The sequence below is a fragment of the Trichechus manatus genome, unplaced genomic scaffold, assembly GCF_000243295.1.
Source record: "Trichechus manatus latirostris isolate Lorelei unplaced genomic scaffold, TriManLat1.0 scaffold00230, whole genome shotgun sequence".
Taxonomy (NCBI): Eukaryota; Metazoa; Chordata; class Mammalia; order Sirenia; family Trichechidae; genus Trichechus; species Trichechus manatus.
The window spans coordinates 3,092,238-3,116,898 of record NW_004444166.1 but is presented as its reverse complement, the minus strand read 5'-3'; the positions used below and the strand labels follow the sequence as shown (position 1 = coordinate 3,116,898).

General features: G+C 40.1%; 1 protein-coding gene across 1 annotated transcript in view; it reads right to left on the bottom strand.

The window, feature by feature from the left end:
* TENM3 (teneurin transmembrane protein 3) overlaps nt 1-24,661 on the bottom strand; it is a 660,303-nt gene that overhangs the window by 13,517 nt on the left and 622,125 nt on the right. Inside the window, exons 23-25 of the mRNA XM_004389020.2 lie at nt 16,290-16,465; nt 14,547-14,782; nt 2,414-2,710 (exon numbers count right to left, since the gene is read on the bottom strand). Of these exons, the coding sequence (XP_004389077.1) occupies nt 2,414-2,710; nt 14,547-14,782; nt 16,290-16,465 (709 nt within the window). The remainder of the gene's footprint in view (nt 1-2,413; nt 2,711-14,546; nt 14,783-16,289; nt 16,466-24,661) is intronic.

Genomic DNA, 24,661 nt, shown 5'->3' with positions numbered 1-24,661 from the left:
TGATAAAAATATGGATCCAGAAACTTTTATTTTTGTGGGAAATTCTTACACATCTGTAATAACAATAAAATCTACATTTGATCCTTCCTTTTGTGAGTACCAAATCTGACTTGTACCACAGGTGCTGTAAGAATGGTTTCTGGGCTACAAACTATTCTGGTGCTAAATTATGATGTGAATAAATAAATAAATAAAAATAAGCTCTGCCTATTTTGCAAGTCACTGCAGAAAGATGACATCAATTTATTAGGCCAATATGAGGGAAGGGCCACCCTGAGGCTGGCTGAGTAAAGCCCAACAGTAACACAGGATTTGGGGGTTCTTCCCTCTGAAGAAGCTTCCTCTAAAACCTGTTAGACCAAATGGGAGGATGGTTAGGTTGGAAGCCCTCCTGGGACGTGTTCCTTTGTGTCTGAGATGGAAATGTGTAATCCCTTGTTTAAAGTTTATTATTTTTTTCTTCATTGTCCACCATCTTCAGCAGCATTCTGCTTGACCTGGGTTCCTGTAGGCTCTCCTCTGTGGGCATATCCAGGGGCAGGTTTTGTATGTAAGCTGTGTGGTAAATGTTTGGAGAATTGGTCCGAATAGTTTGCATTCTTCCAAGGAACTTGGATTATTGCTGAATCCACAGGAATTGGTGTCTAGTTTTGCAGTCATTTAAAATCATACTTGATGGTAATAAAATATTACTTGTTTTGCTGTGAATAAATTTTGGCTTAGTGTGCATATCCTAGCAAGAAAATGGAAATACTTTGGGTGCATTTTAGGGACTCAAGAGGGATGATGAGAAAGTTCTCGTTGGCTTTTCTGATGGCGATCTTGGTCACCAGTGGTGTCGTTTTGTGACAGCAACTCCTTATCAATCTATGCTCCTTGGCTCCATTTAACATTTCTCAGTCCCATTATGATCACCACTATCATTTTAGGAGTCTGGGGATTTGTATTTGCTAGTACTCGCTATAATGTACTTAATTTTAATTGGGAAAATGGTTTCATAATTAAGCAGTGATCCCCTCCTAGTTTCTGAAGGTTGGGGGTCAAGTATTTTCCATCAATCAGGATTTGTTATCTGAAAGGTGTGTGTGTGTAGGGAGCTGACTCTGGTCTCTCAACCAGTAATTGGCAGAGTGACGAACTCTAGAGAGGGATGTGTAGTATGGAGGGAATTTGTCATCTAATAGGCATAGTCCCTTGTTTCAGGGATGAATCTGTTCTAAAGAGAGCAGGTTTTCAAGAGGAGAGACTGGCAAATAGGGTCCTAGCTGGAAGCATTCTAGAGTTGAGAGGCTGCCTTAAGAGAGGGAGCATCCTTCAGTGAACTTTGAACCTAAAACTGGTTCTAAGAAAGAGAAATCTGTGTGCAGGCTGTCTAGAATTAGACGGGACAGTGCCAGAGCAGGGGCTTAGGCTTAGGCTGAAGAGTTCTGTGGCACATCTTTGGTGAAGAACAGGATCGTGTGAGGCGAGCACAACAGTATGATATTTTTTGGATGGCAGAAGCTATTCTGGGTGATGTGAGGAAGGCTGGAGGGAGAAACTGTTAAGAGTTTGTAAGTTAGGCTGCTGTATAATTGGTGGTGGCTTGCTTTAGAAGTATCAGAACTCAAAAAGAAGCATTTTTTAGTGCTAAGGTTTGTCTCAAAGGCAAATGAAACATTCCGTAAACATGCTGTTTGGTGGATTACATTTCTTAAAAAAGGAATTCCGGGGAGATTGGCCTTCCCTCTTTCTTTCACTTTCATTCCCTCCTGACCCTGGTCTCCACCCCAAGCCTTGCATCACGCGGCTTGGCACTGCGCACATGTCGCTCTCAATCTCCTTGGTGATGCTGTGCATAGTTCTTAAGGATGGTGAAGAGCCAAAGCTGAGATGCTTACCTTTAACACAGAGACGGAAAAGAGATGCCACAGAATACCTGAAAATGTGGCTTTCTAAGAAAATAGTCTGTTTGGGTTAATAATGCATACATTGGATCTACATTATTTTTTATGGGTATGTCGAAGCTCTGCCAAGAACAACATATAACTGACAGCTTAAATGGTGCTAAAGTAAGGCTCTTTCTTAAATGAAATAGCTAGTACGGAAATTATTTACAAATGACTTACATGCTCAAGGTCTAATTTGTGGGCGTTGTCGATGCATACGCTTGGCGGGTGGACAGTGTTACTGCTTGTTTGTTTACAGCATAAATCACTTAAAAGGGTCTCAGACAGTAGAACTTAACTAAGGAGAAACCACTTTGCTAATGCAGAAATTCATCACTGCTGTACCAATGTGACTTACATATTGATACTTACAATAATAAATGGAACTCAGTCACGTGTCACTGTTTTTACCCCTCTAGTGCTGTGTGGTCGCTGAAAAATGTTAAACCCTCCCTCCCTATATTTAACATAGTGAGCAGACATACCTTTTCTAAGTATGTGTAACTCCATGTTTTACCATCAGCAAAGACTCTAGATACTATCCTTCCCTGTCCATCATAGTCTACTTTTTCGCTAGTAGTTCCTCGCTGGATGCTGGCAATTTGGCCTGTGGATGAGTAAGTGACGTTGACGGCCATCAGCTTGCTGCTGGGCAGCCAGAGGGTGGGGTGCCCTGATGTGTCATAGGCGATCCTCAGTAGAAATTTACGGTGGTCATCGTAGATCTTTTCTGTCTTTGTTGTTCGATCAAAGTCAACTGAAAGGAGATTTCTGCCATTAACCTGTTAAAAAATAAACAAGAGTATAAAATAAATCATGTTATTCCAATACTAGCCACTTATTACTCTTCAGAGTCCTCACTATTGTTTAAGCACCATTTATGATGATTGATTCTCTTTGTCAGTAAATTAATTTAGCAACTTCTTGGGTACAAGTGTAAGGCACTAGATTAACTGCTCTTTTAAAAGGTTTCATTAGGCAGAGAGACAGCCTGGCATTTGTTCAAAACCTTTTCAATTAAATTTCATAAACTTTAGCCAGCTGATAAGAAAAACAAAGGATTTGCTTTACAGTTTGTTTAGAAGATATGAAGGCAGTAGACCTGACATCTATGTAAATTACTCGAAGACCCTTCCCCTATAAAACATTGGAAAATAATTGCTTACTAAATTAATCATGGCTACATTAAATAAAACACAGTGGTAAATGTGACTCTAACCCTTTGAAGAGCAGTTAAGTAGAAGTTGGAACCCACATTACTGTAAATTATTAATGAGCTTAAATAGCAGGAGGTTACAAACATTATCATTGCTTTTGGCCAAGTGCTGAAATGTCACAACTTTTTAGCATGCCTTTTTTTTTTTTTTTTTTTTAAAAAAAAACGCATTTGGTTAACTGTTAGGAACTTCAGAGTCCTCTAGTACCCCATCCACTGGAGTAAATATTATACTTAATTTACAAATCTAGCACCATGTTGTCCTAGTAGGATCTCTGGGTGGCTGTGTTCTATGTCCAGAACTTCTGACTAAATTTGGCTGTTACTCTGTGTGATACAAGGCATACACAAGCCAGCATTCACTACTGCAATAGAAATGTGGCCTGGATCAAATTCTGCCTTACAGTCTCCAGTGTTGGCTGACTGTAACCCAAAAAGGGCAGAGACCATAGCCTGCTCATGTTTGGTCTTCCTCAGCACCTATGTAGTAATGAATACATACTCAAATGCTCATTAACTGTTTGGATTGTTAGAAATTAAGAGGGAGAGTTTTAATTGTCCATGACAATGTCCTCACTAGAACTTTCAAAATAAATAGCTGTAGCAGACTTTATTTACACACACACACACACACACACATATATATACATGGAGCCATGGTGGTGCAACAGTTAAGTGCTCAGCTGCTAAACTAAAAGGTTGGTAGTTCGAACCCCCCAGTGTTTCCCTAGGAGAAAAGACCTGGAGATCTGCTCCCATAAAAATTACAGCCTACAAAACCCTATGGGGAAGTTCTACTCTGTCATGTAGAGTTGCACTGAGTCAGAATTTACTCGACAGCACACAACAATACACACATACACATATCTGTGTATTTATATATGTAACTATATGTGATACACCTATACAAAATACATGTATATTTATGTAGAATCTGAGATAAAACTAATTTTTGCATTCTATCATTAACATTAAGCAAGTTCCATGCATAAATGTTGTTAGGTGCCGCCAAATCGTTTCCAACTCATAGTGACTCTAAGTACAACAAAGCAAAACACTGCCTGGTCCTGCACAATTGTCACAATTGTTGTTAAGTTTAAGCCCATTGTTGCAGCCACTGTGTCAATCCATCTTGTTGAGGGTTTTCCTCTTTTTCAATGACCTTCTACTTTACCAAGCATGATGTCCTTCTCCAGGGACTGGTCCTTCCTGATCACATGTCCAAAGTACATGAGATGAAGTCTCTCCATGCTCTGGCTGTACTTCTTCCAAGACAGATTTGTTCATTCTTCTGACAGTCAACGGTATATTCAATATTTTTCGCCAACACCACAATTCAAAGGCATCAGTTCTTCTTTGGTCTTCCTTATTCATTGTCCAGCTTTCACATGCATATTCAGCAGTTGAAAAGCCCATGGTTTGGGTCATGTGCACTTAGTTCTCAAAGTGACATCTTTGCCTTTGAACACTTTAAAGAGGTCTTTTGCAGCAGATTTGCCCAATGCAATACATCCTTTGATTTCTTGACTGCTGCTTCTGTGGGCGTTGACTGTGGATCCAAGTAAAACGAAATCCTTGGCAACTTCAATATTTTGTCTGTTTATCATGATACATGCTCCAGTTGTGAGGATTTCTGTTTTCTTTATGTTGAGGTGTAATCCATACTGAAGGCTGTAGTCTTTGGTCTTCATCAGTAGTAAGTGCTTCAAATCCTCTTTGCTTTCAGCAAGCAAGATTGTGTCATTTGCGTATCACAGGTTGTTAATGAGTCTTCTTCCAATCCTGATGCTAAATTCTTCTTCATATAGCCCAGCTTCTCGGATTATCTGCTCAGCATACAGATTGAATTAGTATGGTGAAAAGATACAACCCTGATGCACACCTCAGTATCCTCTTGTTCTGTTCGAATGATTGCCTCTTGATCTATGTACAGGCTCCACATGAGCACAATTAAGTGTTCTGGAGTCTCCATTCTTCACAATGTCATCCATAACTTGTTATGATCCACATAGTGAATGCAATGCCTTTGCATAGCCAATAAAACACAGGTAAACATCTTTCCAGTATTCTCTGCTTTCAGCGAAGATCCATCTGACATCAGCAATGAGATCCTCAGTTCCATGTCCTCTTCTGAATCCAGCTTGAATTTCTGGCAGTTCCCTGTCAATGCACTGCTGCAACTGCTTTTGAATGATCTTCAGCATAATTTTACTTGTGTGTGATATTAATGATATTCTTTAATAATTTCCGCATTCTGTTGGATCACCTTACTTTGGAATAGGCACAAATATGGATCTCTCTTCCAGTCACGTGGCCAGGTAGCTGTCTTCCAAATTTCTTGGCATAGATGAGTGAGTACCTCCAGCGCTGCATCTGTTTGTTGAAACATTTCAGTTGGCATTCCGTCAATTCCTGGAGCCTTGTTTTTTGCCAATGCCTTCAGCGCAGCTTGGATTTCTTCCTTCAGTACCATTGGTTGTTGATCATATGCTACCTCCTGAAATCACTGAATGTCAACCAATTCTTTTTGGTACAGTAACTCTGTGTATTCCTTCCATCTTATTTTGATGCTTCCTGCATTGTTCAATATTTTGCCCATACAATCCTTCAAAATTGCAACTTGAATTTTTTCTTCAGTTCTTCCAGCTTGAGAAATGCCAAGCGTGTTCTTCTTTTTGGTTTCTTAACTCTAGGTCTTTGCACATTTCATTACTTTAGTTTGTCTTCTCGAGCTGCCCTTTGAAACCGTCTGTTCAGCTCTTTTAGTTCATCATTTCTTCCTTTCGCTTTAGCCACTAGGCGTTCAAGAGCAAGTTTCAGGGTCTCTTTTGACATCCATTTTGGTCTTTTCTTTCTTTTCTGTCTTTTTCATGGCCCTTTGCTTTCTTCATATATGAGGTCCTTGAAGTCATCCCACAACTCTTCTGGTCTTTGGTCATTAGCGTTCAATGTGTCAAATCTGTTCTTAAGATGGTCTCTAAATTCGGGTGGGATGTACTCAAAGTCATACTTTGGCTCTCGTGGACTTGTTTTAATTTTCTTCAGCTTCAACTTCAACTTGCATATGAGCAATTGATGGCCTGTTCTGCACTTGGCCCATGGCCTTGTTCCAACTGATGATATCGTCTCTTTCCACAGATGCAGTCGATTTTATTCCTGTGTATTCCATCCGGCAAGGTCCACGTGTATAATCGCCATTTATGTTGTTGAAAAAAGGTATTTGCAATGAATAGATTGTTGGTCTTGCAAAATTCTATCACGTGATCTCTGGCATCGTTTCTATCACCAAGGCCGTTATTTTCCAACTACCGATCCTTCTTTGTTTCCAACTTTCACGTTCCAATCACTAGTAATTATCAATGCAACTTGGTTGCATGTTTGATCAATTTCATACTGCAGAAGTTGGTAAAAATCTTCAATTTCTTCATGTTTGGCATTAGTGGTTGGTGTGTAAATTTGAATAATAGTTGTATTAACTGGTCTTTCTTGTAGGCATATGGATATTATCCTATCACTGATAGCATTGTACTTCAGGATAGATCTTGAAATGTTCTTTTTGATGATGAATGCGATGCTATTCCTCTTCAATTTGTCATTCCCGGCATAGTAGACCATATGATTGCCTGATTCAAAATGGCCAATACCAGTCCATTTCAGCTCACTAGTGCCTAGGATATTGCATTCCATTTCATTTGTGACAACTTCTAATTTTCCTGGATTCCTACTTCATACATTCCATGCTCCAATTATTAATGGATGTTTGCAGCTATTTCTTCTCATTTTGAGTCATGCCACATCAGCAAATGAAGGTACCGAAAGCTTGACTCCATCCACGTCATTAAGGTTGACTCTACTTTGAGGAGGCAGCTCTTCCACAGTTGTAGTTTGAGTGCTTTCCAACTTGAGGGGCTCATCTTCCTGCACTATACTAGACAATGTTCTGTGGCTATTTTTCACTGGCCAATGTTTTTAGAAGTAGATTGCCAGGTCCTTCTTCCCAGTCTGTCTTAGTCTGGAAGCTCTGTGAAATCTGTCCACCATTGGTGACAAGCTGGTGTTTGAAATACCGATGGCATAGCCTGCAGCATCACAATACCATGCAAGCCACCACAGTACGATAAACTGACAGAGGAGTGATGTGTACTTAAGTTTAAACTTTTCCAAATGTCTCTTCAAAGAGTGTTGTGAAGTGGTCTATATTGAAAGGTAAATGTATAAGCTAGCAAGACTTTTGTGCCTTGATAAGAGGTGTTGGGAAAGAAAAAGCACCCAGAGAGATGAATCACAAAAAACGAGAAAGGGCAGAGCCCTGGATGAAAATGAGGACATTTAAGTTTTCAGTCTCTTCAGATATAGCTGACATGGACTGTGCCATAGAAGAAACTGATGTGTATCAGTGGTGGCCGTGTGTGTGTTGGAGGGAGGACCCAGGAGTCAAAAAGCCTGGTCTCCATACCTGACAGGTCCTTGATGACTGGGCTTTTAACCCCTCTGAATCTGTTTTGTGCATCTGTAAATAAAGAGGTTGGACTAGGTTGTTACTTTCATTGATTTTTGTCTTATTCTGACCTGCCAGCTGCAGGCTTTTTGAGCTTCCATGTCCCCATGTGGAGATGTCTGCATAGTAGTTGCTCCCTGTCTTACGTGCGTTTTGTGAAACCTTGAGTTTAAGTTTGCAGAACGCTTTGAGTATCTTGGAAAGAAGCTAATAGAGAATGTCAACTATATTTTTAAAAATCTGTAGAAAATTTTGATTTAATGTCAAATTAACTCGATAATGAACTGGCAGAATTCAGTTCTCCAGTTTCTATTTGCACAAATTTTTTGATGCCTTAAGAACAGGTTTTGCACAATTTACCTGGTTTCCTTAGGACTTTTGTGTTTCTCAGACTGTGATTTAAAACAGACAAACAAACCTGAATGTTTAGGTCTGCCCTCGCCCACTTCTTAGGTTATTCCAGGCTGTGACACAAATGACTGTGCTGTTCCCATGGGCAATGCTGCCCACAGCATTGCTCCATCTGCTTGTACTTTATTCATTTTATCTGTCTTTCAATTCTGTACTGCCTTTCTTAACCCTCCTTTATCTTTGCAATAATTCCTCTGGTTAGAGTATAAGAAATCTGGACTGGGGATCTGGTACGACTGGTTGCTGTAGGGTGAGGGCTCTGGGCAAAAAGACAAGTCTGGAAGCACTTCTCAGTGCCTATAACCTGCTACTGGCTTCTGATTTGCTTCTTTCATTTGTGAGCATGGTGGCAAGACACCAAAACATCCAGATGAAAGCCAAACGATGTCATCACTGCTGCCGTTGTGGGAACCACCATGCCAAACATGCCACCACAGGGAGCATCTGGAAACGCTGTGAGACCAAACATCTGGATAGAAGTTCAAGTTTTTCTTTTTATCCAGACATATTTTGTATGTAATGCCTTTCTTGTATCCTTCTCAAACTGAAGTAATGAGGAAACAATTAGAATGGGGATGTGTTTTTTTCCACATTCCCAACACACGCCAAGGCTGTAACATTTCTGTCTCCAGACACTAGCCACCGGTCTTCAATATGCAAAATTTCAAAAGATACTAGTAGACCTCGTGTTTATTCTATCACTCCAAACATGCCCAAACTTTTACTTGATGATAGTGTGAACAGAAAGTGCAGAAGCCCAGAGACACTTCCTTTCCAGGACTTGGTCCTGCTTACCACACCTTTGTGAAATCATGGTAGCTCTTCAAATTTATTTTATTGTGGTAAAATATATATAACCAAAACTTAGCCATTTTAACCAAAGAGCACGTTAGCTCAAAAAGTCAAGAATTTCACCCTTGCGAACTGTGCTCTTTTAAAAATTATCCATATGAGACCAAAGGACAACAGTTACTCTAAAGCAAATGTGAGCAGTTTGGGGGGCAGTGAGACTAAATCAGTGGGAGTGGAACAACTAGCACAGAAATAATGAGAATGTTGACACAATGTAAAGAATGCAACCAATGTCACTGGGACGTTATGTGTAGAAACCGTTAAATGGAAATCTGTTTTGCTGTGTAAACTTTTACCAACAATACCAAAAAAAAAAAAAGTTAACCATTTTAACCATTTAAATTTTTTTTTTTTTTTTGCAGGGAGGGCATTCATAAAGCACCAGCATTGTCCCACGCCCCAGTGGCCTTTTAATAAATATTTTTAATTATTATATAAAATACTAAATGTTCATCTAAAGATGAAAGCTTTATATCGGATCATTACTATAACCTCCAGCTGCATAAAAATGAATCCAAATGTTGTGTATGGATGAGAGATCACCAGAAATTCCTTTGTGATGTGCAGTAAGCATGGGAACAACCCCATTTTCAAAAATCATGCCCAGCATGATTATAATTAGTGACAACATCCCTTTGCTACTGGAAGAGGGCAGTTACAATCTTCCCCCTGCAAAAAACTGAGGCACAAAGGCGTTAAACAATTGTCCCAAGGAGATGCCAGCAAAATCAGGTTATATTCACTTATCTGAAATCTGATGGAGGGAAGTGAGGAGGGGCTGGCTTATTCCCCAGGCATAGTTGGTGACAATATCAAGGCTCCCTGTGTCCATGTAGCACATCACCTTGCTGCGGATTGTTCTGTATCTCTCCACACATCTCCAAGTGCTAACTGCATCGTGCAACCCCACTCTAGGCTATACCACTCAGACTAAAGTGAGAAACAGGATGTCACACAGATGTGAGTAGCATAAAATCTAACTATGCTACCATATTTATGTATGCCTATAAAGGCTTTTTTGGCTTTCTTATTTCATAGATTCCTTTTTTAAAATGATTCACTAAAGTTTTCCTTCAAGCATTTGAATTTTGGGCCAGTTTAGAAGATGAAATTTATTTTTAGAGTGCCATAACAATTTTCTGTAACTGATTAAAGGCTGGTTCTAAATTCAAGCACTGACAAAAATAAGGCGTATCTACCAAGTGTCTTATCTGTATTCTGCTGATGCTTTTCCACATCTGTGTCAAGATTTCATTTTCTTGTTATTTCCTGCTGTAGCCACTCCTCTTTCCTTTAATACATTGTTTCACAGAAATTTACATTGTTAGTTTCTTACATAATTTTTTCCTTTTCCATTCCCTGCCTTTTCTTAACTTTTTAACTTATTTTAATCTAGTGTTAGTAATTCAGATGTTTCTTCATTTCATGATAATCGCTATTTTCTTCATAAATTCTTCACGCTATTTACTTTTGATCTTTTCCTAATCTCAGACACTAAATTAATTATGTGAGTAAAAGCAGGTTAACAGGAAAGTTCTATGTAAATGCTATACTAATACTGACAGTGATGATGTGTTTGAGTTCTGACTCGTTTATTTATGTGTGACTTCAGTCAAATCATTTAATGCCCCTGGACTTCACCTTTTTATCTAGAAAATGTTACTAATGATAATACTCACACCTTACATGGTTGTTTTGAGAAATAAATGAAATAGTGCATGTGAAAGGGCTTTTTCTAGTGGCTGGTTCCTTGTCATTACTTTCAAATATTAATTGTATATGAACGATGATTATTTTCTCCCTGCCATGCTAAACTCTATTCTCCTTCTCTATTTAATCTCTCTTTTGCTGAGAAGTATGTGTTATCCATATCACAGTCTCTCTCTCCCCTTCTCTCAGAAATATCTAGATGAAATCGTGATAATCCATAGTGTAAGGCTGGGTTTCCTCATCCTTTCATCCATTCAATCAATATTTTCAGAGGCGTATTTAGGGGATGGCAGGTATGGCACGTGCCCTGGCTGCCACCGAGCAGTGTCTATTAACCCGGTACAGCCCAATGTCCTTCCTTAAGCATAGTAGATGCAGAGGTGTAGTGAGGGGAGGGAAGGGGGGCACTTGTCCCCGGGTGTAAGCCCAAGAGGGCACCAAGGCACAGAATAACTTTCTGAGGTGCTGCAAATATGAAAGGCGCCTGACTGCGGCAGCTGGACAAGAGGGAAGGTGTTTCTGCTGATGCGTGGCCACTATCAACATCTATTCATCGTGAAATTGGGTGGGGGGGAGGTGGAACTTAGAGATTGCCCCTTGGTGTTCGTTACCCCCGCCATTTCCCTGCAGGGGTGCAATTTCAGTGCTTGCCATAGGCGCTATTTTCTGTAGACATGCTTCTGATTTGAGTGTCCACCATGTGTCAGGCACATAGCTAAATTTAGGTGAGTAACTTATTAAATCAAACTAACTTTCTGCTAGGAAATAATGAAAGGTAAAAGAGGAGACAGTGTAACGGGAATGGGTGGCTTTTGGGGGCTGGTTCAGGCTGCCATGTTTTCCTTGGGTCTTTCTCCTTTTCCTCTCTTCCCTGTTTTGGCAGACTCCAGGTTCAGTCCTTAAACCAGACTTTGATATTATCACTTTCCCCCTAGAATTTCTCTCTTAGAATCCACAGAAGAATGAAATTAGCAGTCAGAGCTGGCACATCCAATCTTATCTTGAAAGTAAGAAACCCTCCCTTGTGATCCCGACATTGTCTCTGTGAGAGCAATCAAACATATCAGCTGGAAATCTCCTTTCAGTGTGACTGAACAGGCCATTTTAAATAGTATATTTTCTGAAATGTCTTGCTGAGGCATTGCGGTTCTGCTATTTAGAAAGAAACCAATACCCATGCCTGTGTGCACTGGTCTCTTCTGCCTCCAGTGAGTTTTCTTCATTTAGAACGAGGCAGAGATCCAGAGATTTAAAAATGGAGTTTCCTCTTCTTCCCACTCTCTTTTCCTCTACTACTCCTAATTTCTTTTTACTTCTAGAAAAGCAGTGTTACAAAAAAAAGAAAGAAATACACATTAGACACAGCTTGTCTCAAAGAATAGCAGGCATTATTTTATGTGGTCAGTTTCTGGACAAAAGATTTCCCATACTCTTACCTCTTTTCCACTGACATTTTCCTAACCAGCAAGCTAAACAGGCTCTTTCCTATCCATCTGCATGTTGGCTATAGATGCCCAGTGTATGTGTATGTGGCTGACATTCTCTGGTTTAGAGTTAGGGAGTTGACATGGATTGAATTGTGTTCCCCAAAAATATGTCAACTTGGCTGGGTCATGATTCCCCGTACTGTATGGACTGTGTACCATTTTGTAATCTGATGTGATTTCTTTATGTGTTGTAAACTCTATCACCATGATGTAATAAGATGGATTAGTGGAAGTTATACTGATGAGGTCTACAAGATTGGATAGTCTCTTAAGCTAATCTCTTTTGAGATAGAGAGAAGCAAGCAGAGACACATGGGAACCTCACACCACCAAGAAAGCAGTGTTGGGAGCAGAGTGGGTCCTTTGGACCTGAGGTTCCTGCGCAGAGAAGCACCCAGACCGAAGGAAGATTAATGACACCGACCCTCCTCCAGAGCTAACGGAGAAAGCATTCCCCTGGAGCTGACGCCCTGAATTTGGACTTGTAGGCTACTAGACTGTGAGAGAATAAACTTCTCTTTGTTAAAGCCATCCACTTGTTGTATTTCTGTTGTAGCAGCACTAGATGACTAAGAAAGGAGTATATCATCATGCCTTATATTTTCAAAGTACCTTCACATTGTTTCACTTGATTCTTGTAACAATTGTGTGAAACAGAGTTGGGGCAGAGTAAATTTTATTTGTGACATAACTATAGATATAATGTCTATATCATAATACTATCTAGATAATATATTCTATAAAATTATATAGAAATCATGACATGGATAAGGACTTTGAGGTTCAAAGATGTTATGATTTTCCCATAAGGTATACTTGAGTAAAGTGGAGCTTGATCTAGAACCCCTATCTTCTGAGTTCCAGTCGAGTGCTATGTCTTCTCTGGTGTGTAGAGTGAAGAGCACAACCAGGAGGAGTGTCTGTGTCTTCTGATGCAGTCCTCTGTCTGACAATAGGGTGACTGTGTGCACATGCACATTCTCACTGCTTCAGGTGAAGCTGAGTAAGAGAAAGCCTGTGAATGATCTTCCAGTTTGCAATGGTCCAAGGTAGCAGGGTTTGGTGAAGAAGCAGTAAGTGGTGGCACCAGACGAAAAAGCAGGTAGCTACTGACTGCCAGCGTCAAAGGAAGAAAAGACAGGAGCTGGAGTTTACTTTGGCAACAAACCCTGACCCCCTTGGAGCTTCTTTCCTTGCCCATCGCTTTACCTGCAACCTCAATCTTGTTCCTCTCTCTAGCATTCTACTGCTTTTCCCTCTCACTCCTCTTACCGACCTAACCTTGTGACTGCCTACCAGAAGTCCTGATCCAGGGAGAACTGGGCCAGGGTGTCCTGGCTCCCACGGCCTGGGGTATGGGGACATGCAACACTGGTTCTAGGAGACCATGTATTGTGAGTCCCAAACACCTGTCTCACAACTGAAGTGGAATCAAAATATAACCAGTAAGCTGGATACAGTCTGTATTTGATCCATAGATTCTTTTTACTGGATTTCTATTTCTTGGAAACAGCCAAGAACGTTGGCCTGCTGTAAGAATTCAATGATTTCTGGTGCAGGTAAAAGGACATTAATGGTATGTTTCATGTTTTATTCTCTCTCCTTTGTTTTAAATCATTTCTTAAAAATGGCAAGTAAAGCAATGCTAGTTAGGAAGATTTTATCTATAAACTAAAATCTGTTTACTGAAGGTGGTTTCTTATAACCTAATTTATGTTGTCATTATCAAAAAGCTGTCATAAATCACAATTTGTCTTCTACACAAATTTGGCCCACAATACAAGAGGGAGGAAAAAACAGCTAATAAGGCAAGGCAGAGAACATTTTGCAAAGATCGCTTATACTAGTATAATCAGAAACATCATCACATTTATCTTAAAAAAATATATCAAGTGGGGCTTTCCATCAATAGTAAAGAGGTTCCAAACTTAGTAACCTCCTATGTGCCCAAACTTCAGTTTAAAAATATTGAGAACATGAAAAAAAAAATTCATCTTTTGATTCCCAGCCTATCTCTTTCAATACACATCTTTATTACCTGGAAAACTCTGAATTGTTAAAACAATTCTTACTTATCCCTGTCCCCACATGAAGAAGCCATCATGCCTAACTGAGTGTGTGAAGAAAGGTACAAGAGTATTAAGTCATTAGCAAAACCAGAATCACTTGATATCCAGGCTATTTGGGATTGTGCTTCCTGCAATTTCCTACTTTCCCAGGGAAGAATGTATTTTCAATCATAGTGAGAAAAACATTTTCTCCAATAAGTGGCTTTTATTATGAGCAGTCTCCCTGGTGGGCTGTCACTCATGCCCTGAGGTGAAGGTGCTACATTGAGTGGGGACTAGACAGGTGAGGGTGAACTGGAGACGAGTCACCTGCGTGGATGGGCCACCCGCACAACACTGCGACCAGGCAGCTACCACCCACTCTCCAACACTTACCCTAAGCTTTCGACCAAAGACATTGACTTTTCCTTGGGCTTGTTCTTTTCGGAATCTCCATTCTACCAAATTTTGACCGTTCTCACCAGGGAGAGTCATGTTTCTTTTGGCCACTGTTGGGTTAGCTGTGCCAGCCAGGACGTGCGGCTCTGTTTGGTAGTGTGAATCCAGACCACTGGCATAGATAATTCTAAGGGAGCCGTCATAACCAATCTGGTAGCTGTTTCTTAACTGATCTAAAAACAAGAAGCAGAGAGCATGAACTGGAGCTGTGGATTAAACACTTGGATGGTTTTGTAGTTACAAGTGACATAAATTTGTACAACATAAACTGATCTCCGTTTACAAGGAAATGAAAAGTCCTTAATGATGTCCTTTAAGGAAGTAACAAAACAACTTTGATTTCTAGCATTTCATGCTGTAAGAGGTTGGACTGAATATTAAAGGCAAACTTTAGGGGAATTTAAAGTCCTTCTGCATCTTAATAGACATCCTTTCTCTTATATCTCCCTTCCTTTTGCCTGATGAAATGAAGGCTTATCCTCATGGAATGTGCAGTAAATGTTTTGAAAAGAGCCGCGTATGTGCTCTTTAAGGAGGCTGCTGTGTTCACCTCCAAGGTCTTAGAAGACTCCCTTCCTCTACACCCACCCCTATATGTGCTTTGTCAAGGATCCTTTGATCCTTTCAATATTTATACCTTGTATGCCAAAAATATAAGGTGATATTTTCCCCCCAAATTAACTTTAAAAAGCGGGGTCACCTTATATTTTGGTCCATAAAAACTCTTATATTGCAAGCTACCTCTCAATTTTTCAATTTTGAATAATATAGAACCATTTGAGGAGAAGAAATGAATTAAAGCAATACTAGGTTTAGATTTTAATAGGTTATTTCTTGAGGGAGCTGGTAAAAGAAAAAAAAAAAACAAGTCAAAGAAATGTAACACAGATTTAGCAATTATTCTTAGAGCTATGACCTCAAATTGCAAATGTCATTGTAAATGGGGCTTTTATTAAAGATTACTTTAAAAAGAAATATGGCTGCTTATATGGGTGTGGGGTTTTACCTTGGAGGGATGGAAATGTTTTGGAACAAGATAGAGGTGGTGGTTGCACAACACTGTGCATGTACTAAATGCCACTGTGCCACTGAATCGTTCACTTTAAAGTGGCTAATTTTATGTTGTGTGAATTTTACCTCAATAAAAAATTAAAACAAAAAGAACATGGCAGGAGATTTTGTGATCGCAATGTTGGATATACATGCCTATAGACTGAATGAAAAGACAGAAAGTCCAAATTATTACATAAATGGGTAGTTGCAGTTTGGGATGAAATTTCAAGTGACCACATCATACATGGATTAAAAAGCACTGTGTCTCAAACTGCTGCCCTTAGATAGCAGTGGAGATGACATGCTCTAGAGAGCTGTGTTCAGTAACTCAAAAAGGGATGATGCCTTTGGAGAGTTGGAATTAAGTTGTTTTATTAAATGAGACTGGAAAAAGACACTATTTTTAGATTAACATATTATTTTACATATTATGTGATTTTAAATATGTGTATATAACTATATTAGATATTATGTGTATACATGACTATTTCATCAGTGTCTCTGGAGGTTTATTTTCACCTCTTCTTTTCTGGACCATCTTATTAGAAAATGGGGGATTACCACTTTCTACCTGGGTATTAGTGGTACAATAAAATTATCAGTTAAAAATTATGCTTTCATGTTTACCTTGAACCATGGTATAGAAAGAATCGATTGAGGAGAGATTTGAAGTGATGCTGACATCTTCTTCTCGGCTGGATGATTCAATGTCCACTGTGATAGCCTTGTCCATGTCCCCATGAAGGTTTGTGACCACTCCAGTTGGAAATGTAACATTTGTCAGGCGGCCTTCACTGTCATAGCTGTCATAAAAGAGGCATTATCTTGGTGTTAAATAGAAAACTGCAGACTCGTCTTTCTTGCAAACATAATGCATGGCAATATTAGCTGTCCAAATTTGGACGAATATTTGTCTTTGTGAGTGAGCTATGCAGAGTGAGGACTTCAAACATGCTCTGAAGTAATCACAAGCCTGTTTAATACGCAAAAACCTGACCTGTGAAAGCAAGGATAAACAGAATAGCTCTCCATCTCAGCATACGATTCTTCACAGTATGACCAAAATTCTCCTGCACATCTAATTTGCTGTTTCAAAGGGAATATGTTTGCTGATATTAACTTCCTTAGTATTCCTCCATATTTCCTACAGAGTAGATTTAATTCCCTGTTATATCTATTTTGAAAGTTTTACTAACGTATGCCCTCTACAGTGCTACGATATATTCATATACACATAACTTACATATACCTTTGTAAAACAGTATTATACATACATGTATATATCTGCATATGTAAAATATTCTTTTAGTATCTTGATACAACTTCAACAAATTCATAAAATCAAGCCTATGAAAGACCTTATTTCTCAGTGAAATAATGGCAAATTGGCACTTAAATGTTGTTGGTGCTGATTATCTTATTTGTATTGACATCGTAGGAATGGATATGTTAAATGATGATTTATTATGTTTACTGAAATGAGATGTAATATTTCCTGACATTTAATGATTATTTAAGGAGCCCTGGTGGCACAGCAGTTAAGCGCTCAGCTTTTAACTGAAAGGTTGGTAGTTTGAACCTACCAAATGGCTCTTTGGAAGAAAGACTTGGTGATCTGCTTCCATAAGGAAAACCCTACAGGGCAGTTATACTCTGTTACTTGGGGTCGCTATGAGTTGGAATAAACTTGATGGCATCCAACAACGATTATTTACTTTTTTTATTATATGCTTACTCTTTTTAATGTACAAATGTAAGAGGAACTTATAATTTAAATGTTAGGATATATGATTATAAATATGCATTTATAGGTACATTTTATCAAAAAATTAAATTTTTGTGACTTTGCTATTTGTGGCAGCACCAAAGAAAATATCTAATTTTTTGAAGAAATAAACAAAATGCAAAAATTTGGATGAAAAACTAAGAATTTCATTGGGACAACAATATACTTAAGGTTGAATTTCAGATTGAGACTAAGGCTGCTTCTGATAACAGAAGGTTCTAAGTGAGAAGGAGACTTGAACCACTTCCTAGTTAGGAGCCCAGATGCTGCACTAGCAGAGAAAGAATGTGATTAGGAGAAAGAGAGCAGCTACCAGGGGAGAAAAAACTCAGAGAACAAAGGGCGAAGAGGATCATAATAATGGGTGTAAGGGTGGGCAACAAGGGAAAAAAGTGCTTGAATGGTGTGTTGTAATAAAAGGATACAGAGCTTTTAGAGTGTAAAAATTAGCTTTGAGATGTGATTACTAATTAGGAGAAGATTCTAAATAATAAAGGTAAAGAAGACTCAGCAAGGACAATGTCATGGTAGAGACAGAGAAGGAAGAGAGGACGCAGGAGAGAGACCGCTGTCTGCTTGGTGCCTAGTGATGAGTTGATCCCATTATCCAGTGGGGACAGGATCAGTTGGATCATAGATTTGACTGACTTGATCTGACAGTTTGTAGTGCTGCCTAGCCAGGGGCAGGAATGGGCATGCAGGCGGGTGAAGAGAGAGACGGAGACATGAAGAGAAAGCAAATGCACCACTAAGTACATTCATTGTTTAGATTTATGAAAGGTAAAGCCAAAGAAAGCAGACATCCTGCCCCTCCCCACCAGCCCAAATGCTCCTAGCAGATTAAGGCATAAATGAAGAAATCCGACATGGTTTACTGTCGTCATTGCTTTTTTGAAGAAATTAGTGCTTGAAGACACATAGGTTTATTTATACAGCAAAGCAGAATTACAGAATTACTGATAAAACTAGCCTAAAGTTCAGTCTTGCCTTTCTGATCTTATTGCCTGATCGTCTTCCCAGCCCCCAGCACCAGCCTTACTTCTCCATAATTTTTCCTTTACCTACTATGTTTTTTAGATAATGTGTTTTTGATTTGATTGACAGGGTAGTTTTGGGATAAGAATTTGCTTAAATTCCTTTCCTCTAACTTGTTTATTACAGTCACTCTACTCTTCCACATGATCATTTAGAAGTAACAAGTCTGCCTGTAGAAGGTTACACGTTGGGTTCACTCAGATAACCTGCTGAACGAGAAAGCTGAGCAATGCATCACCGGCACTCTGACTTGGAAACCTGTGGCTCCGGGCCTGAATCACCACCCCTAGTTCAAAGATGGGGGATTTTGTCCATTTGACACAACGTCCAAGATTTCATTTGTGTGGAACCTGCTTTTAAACCACGATTAAGGCAGATTTGTATAGATGCCTTAGTCTGGCAAAATCTTTGTGTCCCATTACAGTTCTCATAGTGTAATGTGAAGAGTATGTTGTTACGCTTTTAAAAAATTAACATTCTTTTGAATGCTCCTGTATGAAAGATAGTCCAGTACTGCATTATTTGCCCCTCCCCCATTTTACAAATGGCAACATGAGAATATGGTATGGGTAGGTGACTTGATCAGGCTCTCATTGTATCTCACGGCTGAGCCCTAACTAGAACTTTTACACATCTGCCCGCAGGTCCACTTGCTCTTCTGTAAATCCCAGTGCCTGATTTAAAGTTGAGAACCATGACTTTCTGTGTGATACCACCTGCTAGCCCCTTGCTGATTCATTCCTGCTGCTGTCACTGACTTGCCCCTCTTCGACCCTTTTGCTGGTTTATATTTTCTGGCTCCATTCAATCTGAAGCAGAAACTTCACCTTTCTCTCGCAGAAAGCATTCCTCAACCTTTGACCTCGCGCTTTCATTGGCTTCCCACATGTTCCATTTCCTGCTGGGCAGCTGTTGTGTATCACAGGATGCTGGGCATTCAGACTATAACCTATTAGCCTTTGGTTCTTTGGGAAATAAAAATATAAGTAACCTTTGTAGGTAGTACAGTCAGCAAGCCACAGGGTTAAGCTGGGATCTTAGGGGCCCAGCTTAACAATTTAGCCCTGGGAAGTTCTGAATTTGTGCCTTGAGAGGAGTAGCTGAATCTAAGCTAAGGCCCTGGTAGGGCTCAAGTGCTTGCACAAGGAAGGTGCTATGGTGCAGGGCCCTCAGCATAGCACCTACCTCCCAGCAATCCAGCAGTGTCAGAATAACCTCTATGTGCAAGTTACAGCCCGAGGGCATGGTGAGTCCAAAGAGTGTTAAGAGGTCTGGCTTGGGAGAGAAGTCACATACGTGAAAACTACACAACAGTGAGTGCCCGGTGAGTGGTACAGACAAGCAGAGCTACTAGAGTGCAGACAGAGATGTTTGCACGTTGAGGTGCCAGGCAAAGCCACATCAAGGGGGAGACCTAAGCCGGGCCTTGAAAGAGATGTGGGATCTCGGCAGTAGATGAGGCATCGGAGGGCGCTCTAGCCAGGAAAACAGCAAGGGTGAGGGTGTGGAGCACTGGAGATGGAAGGGCTGTTCACGGGTCGGTGAGTGGATGAGCCTGGCTGAAGCAGAAGGTCCACCTAGGGGCATTACACGCAGACAGAGGCCCTCGGACAGGTTTCAGCATCATGGAGCTGCAGAGGCTTTAAAGAAAAGCAAGGTTTTAATAAGGCTAATTTGATGGCAGTATCGAAGGAGCCCACTGGCAGGGTGACAGGTCAGGCCGTGTGGGTCCCAGACTTGCCAATTTCACAAGCTGGGGGAAAAAAACCCAAAAACTACAATGAACATAGAATTTTTAAAGTAAAAAACCACCATCTGGTATATTCGTATCATCGGATAATATTCAGCAATAGAAAAGAATGAACTACTGATACACACAACCTGTATCAATCTCCAGAGAATTACGCTGAGTGAAAAAAGCCAATCCCAATACGTACATACTGCATTGTTTCATTTATATAATATTTTTGAAATGACAGAATTATAGAAAAGGAAAACATACCAGGGTTTGCCAGAGATTAAGGAGGGGACGTGGACAGGAGGGAAGTGGCTGTGGCTCTAAGTATGTAGCATGAGTGACCCTTGTAGTGACTGAAATGCTCTGCATCTTGACCGTCAATATCCTGGTTTGATATTATACTATAGTTTTGCAAGATATTACCATTGAAGGAAACTGGATAAAGGGTACAAGGAATCTCTTATGTTATTTCTTACAACTGCATGTGAATCTACAATATCTCAAAATGAAAAAAAAAAATTTAGTAAAAACAAAAAACTTACCATCCCTTACCCACATCATTTCATAAAGAAAAGCCATTTAAACATTTCAAAGGTAGAAAGGACCTAATTTCAGGGCGAGAGGCAGTTCTTTAAAACGAATAAAGCTTTATGAAAAATTCTACACATCATTATTTAATTTTTTCATTTCAGTGTGGATCAGTGACATTTTTTCACAAATTAGCAAGCGCCTTTGTTAGTGGAAAAGAAAACAAGATGGATGAGAGACATTAAAATTAACGGGGGCGGGGGGCAGCAGCTCTGGATAAGGGAGTGAGAGAAAAGAAGTTATCAAAGATGACTTTCAGGTGCTTTCAGAAATGGCAGGCTAACCCTTCTTTACCTCTACGAAAGTGCAAAACCAGTGCACCAGCGAATGTCCAACTGTCCTCTGAAATACTTTGACCCTAGGCACTAAAAGAGGCCTGTCCATCAACTATTGGCCTCTGGACATATTCTCTGCTTATGTGCAACTGTGTGGCTTAACTTAATGTTGTTTTGCTTAGTGGTGAACTAACCCCGCCCAGCTTGTATATTTGAGATGTAGTTTTCTTTTATTAGCTTTTTGAATTTACAATGCAATAGGCTCTAGGGGATTAGAAGAGAACATCAACTTCATGCTCTCTAGTCCACTCATCTGGTTTTAGCCTCAGAGCATCAAATTCATAACACAGCACATTCTTTTCTGCTCCTGACTGACCTCTCCACCAAAGGACTCTCGCTGGAAAAGACAAACTCCCTTAGGCTCTCAATGACCTTCTGCTCTTTCACTGATGGGATGCCCTTATTTGATGTTTATCTATTTGTTTGTCTTTCTTTTGATTGTATTTTTGCCTAGACTTGCTGTTTTAGCCTTTGTGGTATATTTTTACATCTCTTTTTAAGTTTCCTAAGCAGTGGGATTACCGACAAATGCCCCTGAGGGTCACAGCCTCAGTCATTCTCGGTTGAAAAAACTGCATTCATTCTGACATGAACTTCCCCTCCCTCCCCGTAGGGAGACAAAGTTCCCAACTCTTCATTTTTCCTTCCTCATGTCTCTCAGATATTTATCTTTCCATTCCCACAGCCGCCCTACACTTTAAAACCTGGTCCTTCTGCCTCTCCCCAAACTCACTGACAGCAAACTAATCTTCTGTAACACAACTATTATAATACTTCTCTGCTTAAAAATCTTGAGTGGATCCTCAACTGTGAGAAAAATTGACTGACTTAGACTGTTACCAACCCCTTGTCAATAGACTATTGGCATTGCAAATCTATTCAAGTGGCAACAATTTGCAGTTCTCCAAAAACTTTCTTCAAAACTTGACAACAGGATTATTTATTGTCATCAATGCCTCCCCATAAAATTACTTCTTTAATCAAATGTTATGTTTTAAAAAATTAGCTTCTGCTTTTGTGAAAAAATGTATGTAAATCAGAGCGGGCCTTAGAGAAGCGAGTTAGCCAGAGTAGAGAAGCGATTATAACTCTGGAGAGGTGAGGGTTATCTGAGGAGTGGTATGTTCTTCGCCCCTTGTGCAGATTGGTGGTCTATAATTCAGCCTGACACTGAATTGGCTGTCTCAAAGATGGGACAATTTTACATATTTACTCACGCAGTGTCCGCAGTACCCCTCCCCTCAAACTCTATTCTCTTCACCCATAGAAGGGTGAATGAGAGCTAGCTAACTATGTTTTATCACTCTGACTAGTTTATCTCATCAAAACTAAACCTGTCCTGAGGAGGCAAGATAGCAGCAGATTTTGGTTTGGGTACATTCAGGAGGCCCCTGGACAGGATAAATGTTCGAGTTCATAATTTGTCCTTCCCCATCTTCCCCAGGGCCATCCAGGAATAAGCCTATTCTGAAGGATGCTTAACGGGGTAGATCCTTATGCTGCAGACTTGAATCACTGTAGGACTCCCAGAGGGACTTACCTAAGCCGTCTTTCTCCCCACCACCCCTCTTAGACAAAGGGGACAGTCTATCCACTGGTGTTCCTTAGGTTCAAATTTCCTTCCATAGATTGTTTTTGCTGTTAGCTGCTGTCGAGTTGATTCCAACTCATGATGACCCCGTGTGTGCAGAGTAGAACTCCTCCATAGGGTTTTCAAAACTGTGTCCTTTTGGAAGACCACCAGGCCTGTCTTCTGAGGCATCTCTGGGTGGGTTCAAATCACCAACTTTTGGCTAGCAGTTGAGCACTTAACTATTTGCGCCACCCAGGGACAGCAGTCATATAAAAAAATAAAGACAAAGTTCAATGAACAAGTGAATGCCTGGCAATGGGGGTTTACTGGAATATTGTCTGAAAATGCTATACTGCTGATTAATCAAGTATCAACTGGACTCCGTCACAGCAAGGGGGAGGCCAGATAACATGCTGGTTGCATCGCTATTGGAGGCAGAGCCAGGTCTAGGCCCCAGGTTGTCAGCTTTGCAGTCCAAGGTTATTTCCATTACACTTCCTGGCACACCAAGCAGAGAAGTGACGCACTGGAAGCTCCAGGGACGGGGAAGAGGAGAGACGAAGAAAATCTTTTCTACATCTAATACCTAGCATCAGGAGTCTGTAGGTGCTGCAAACGGTTAAACACTCGGCTAGTAACCAAAAGGCTGGCAGTTCGAGTCCACCCAGAGGCGCCTTTGAAAAAAAGGCCTGGAGATTTCCGAAAGGTCAGCCATTGAAAACCATATGGAGTGTAGTTCTACTCTAACACAAATGGGGTCTCCATGAGTTGCAACCAACTTGCCAGTAACTAGTTTGGTGGTTTAATGCCTAGCATGAGAAGACAAGGAGGAAATGACAGATTTAACAGGTCTGACATCTAGAGAAGAAATTTCTTCACTGATTGCTAAGATCCCTGCCAGCATTTGGATTCTAGGCTTTTGTGATCATTCTTCAGATAATCCTCTGGTTGTCTGCTGCCAATCCTAATGCTGGGATGTGGCCTGAAGAGCCGGCCATGCACATGCAGCTGTGTCCCCCACACTGGGAGCACACTGTAATCAGAGCATTTCTGCCCTGTTCCTCTCCTACCCTGTTGGGTCACACCCAACTTTGGGACTAGGCACTGGCTTTGTGCAGTTTGTCTCCCTGCCACAAAAAGTTATATGTGATGCCAAGGACATTTATTTCCAGCCTTGTGACGGCCCAGGCCTACCTGTGTGGAGTGAAAAGGGAGGCAGTTCATTCATGTTGTCACATGTAGAAAAACACATCAAAATGTAGCAATTAAATTGCTGTACTGAGTTTGTTAGAGCCATTAAGCATTCATTTGTATAGATAGCAATTGGAATACTTAACGCAAAAAGATCTAGAAGACAACTGTCAATAGACAGTTTCCTCTTGGAGATTTTATGTATGTTTCTAACCTCAACTACCTGGAACATTTGACTATCCACTCCCTTCTTCCTACCTTAGAACATCAGGTATGTAAGAAATTGGGGCAGAAAAAAAATTCTAAAATTATCAGTAAAATAAGCGTAACTAAAAAAGAAAGAAAGAAAACTATGGTTATTAACATCAATAATTTTCACCTCTATGAATGTCATTAATAATGATAAATTTAAGGTACAGAGCAATCACAAGGAGTAACCACGCTCCTTAAATTTAAAAGGAATTTTGGGATCAGTGTGGATTTAGAAGATAATTGGTAGCAAGAGAGATTTTCGTAGATATTACTGGAGCTAGTTTGACTTAATTACCATATCCCCTATTTTATATGTGTTGAATTCAAGACACTTCAGTAGTATCTAATTTCAAGACAGCAATTTATTGATTCTAATTTCATCTTTTGGCAGAGACCCATATATCTGGAAATGGGAAAGTTCACAGACATGAAAAGGCAGTTGGGAGTTGGAGGAAATGGATTTTATTTTAATAAGAAATTCATTTTTCTCTTTGCCTTCTC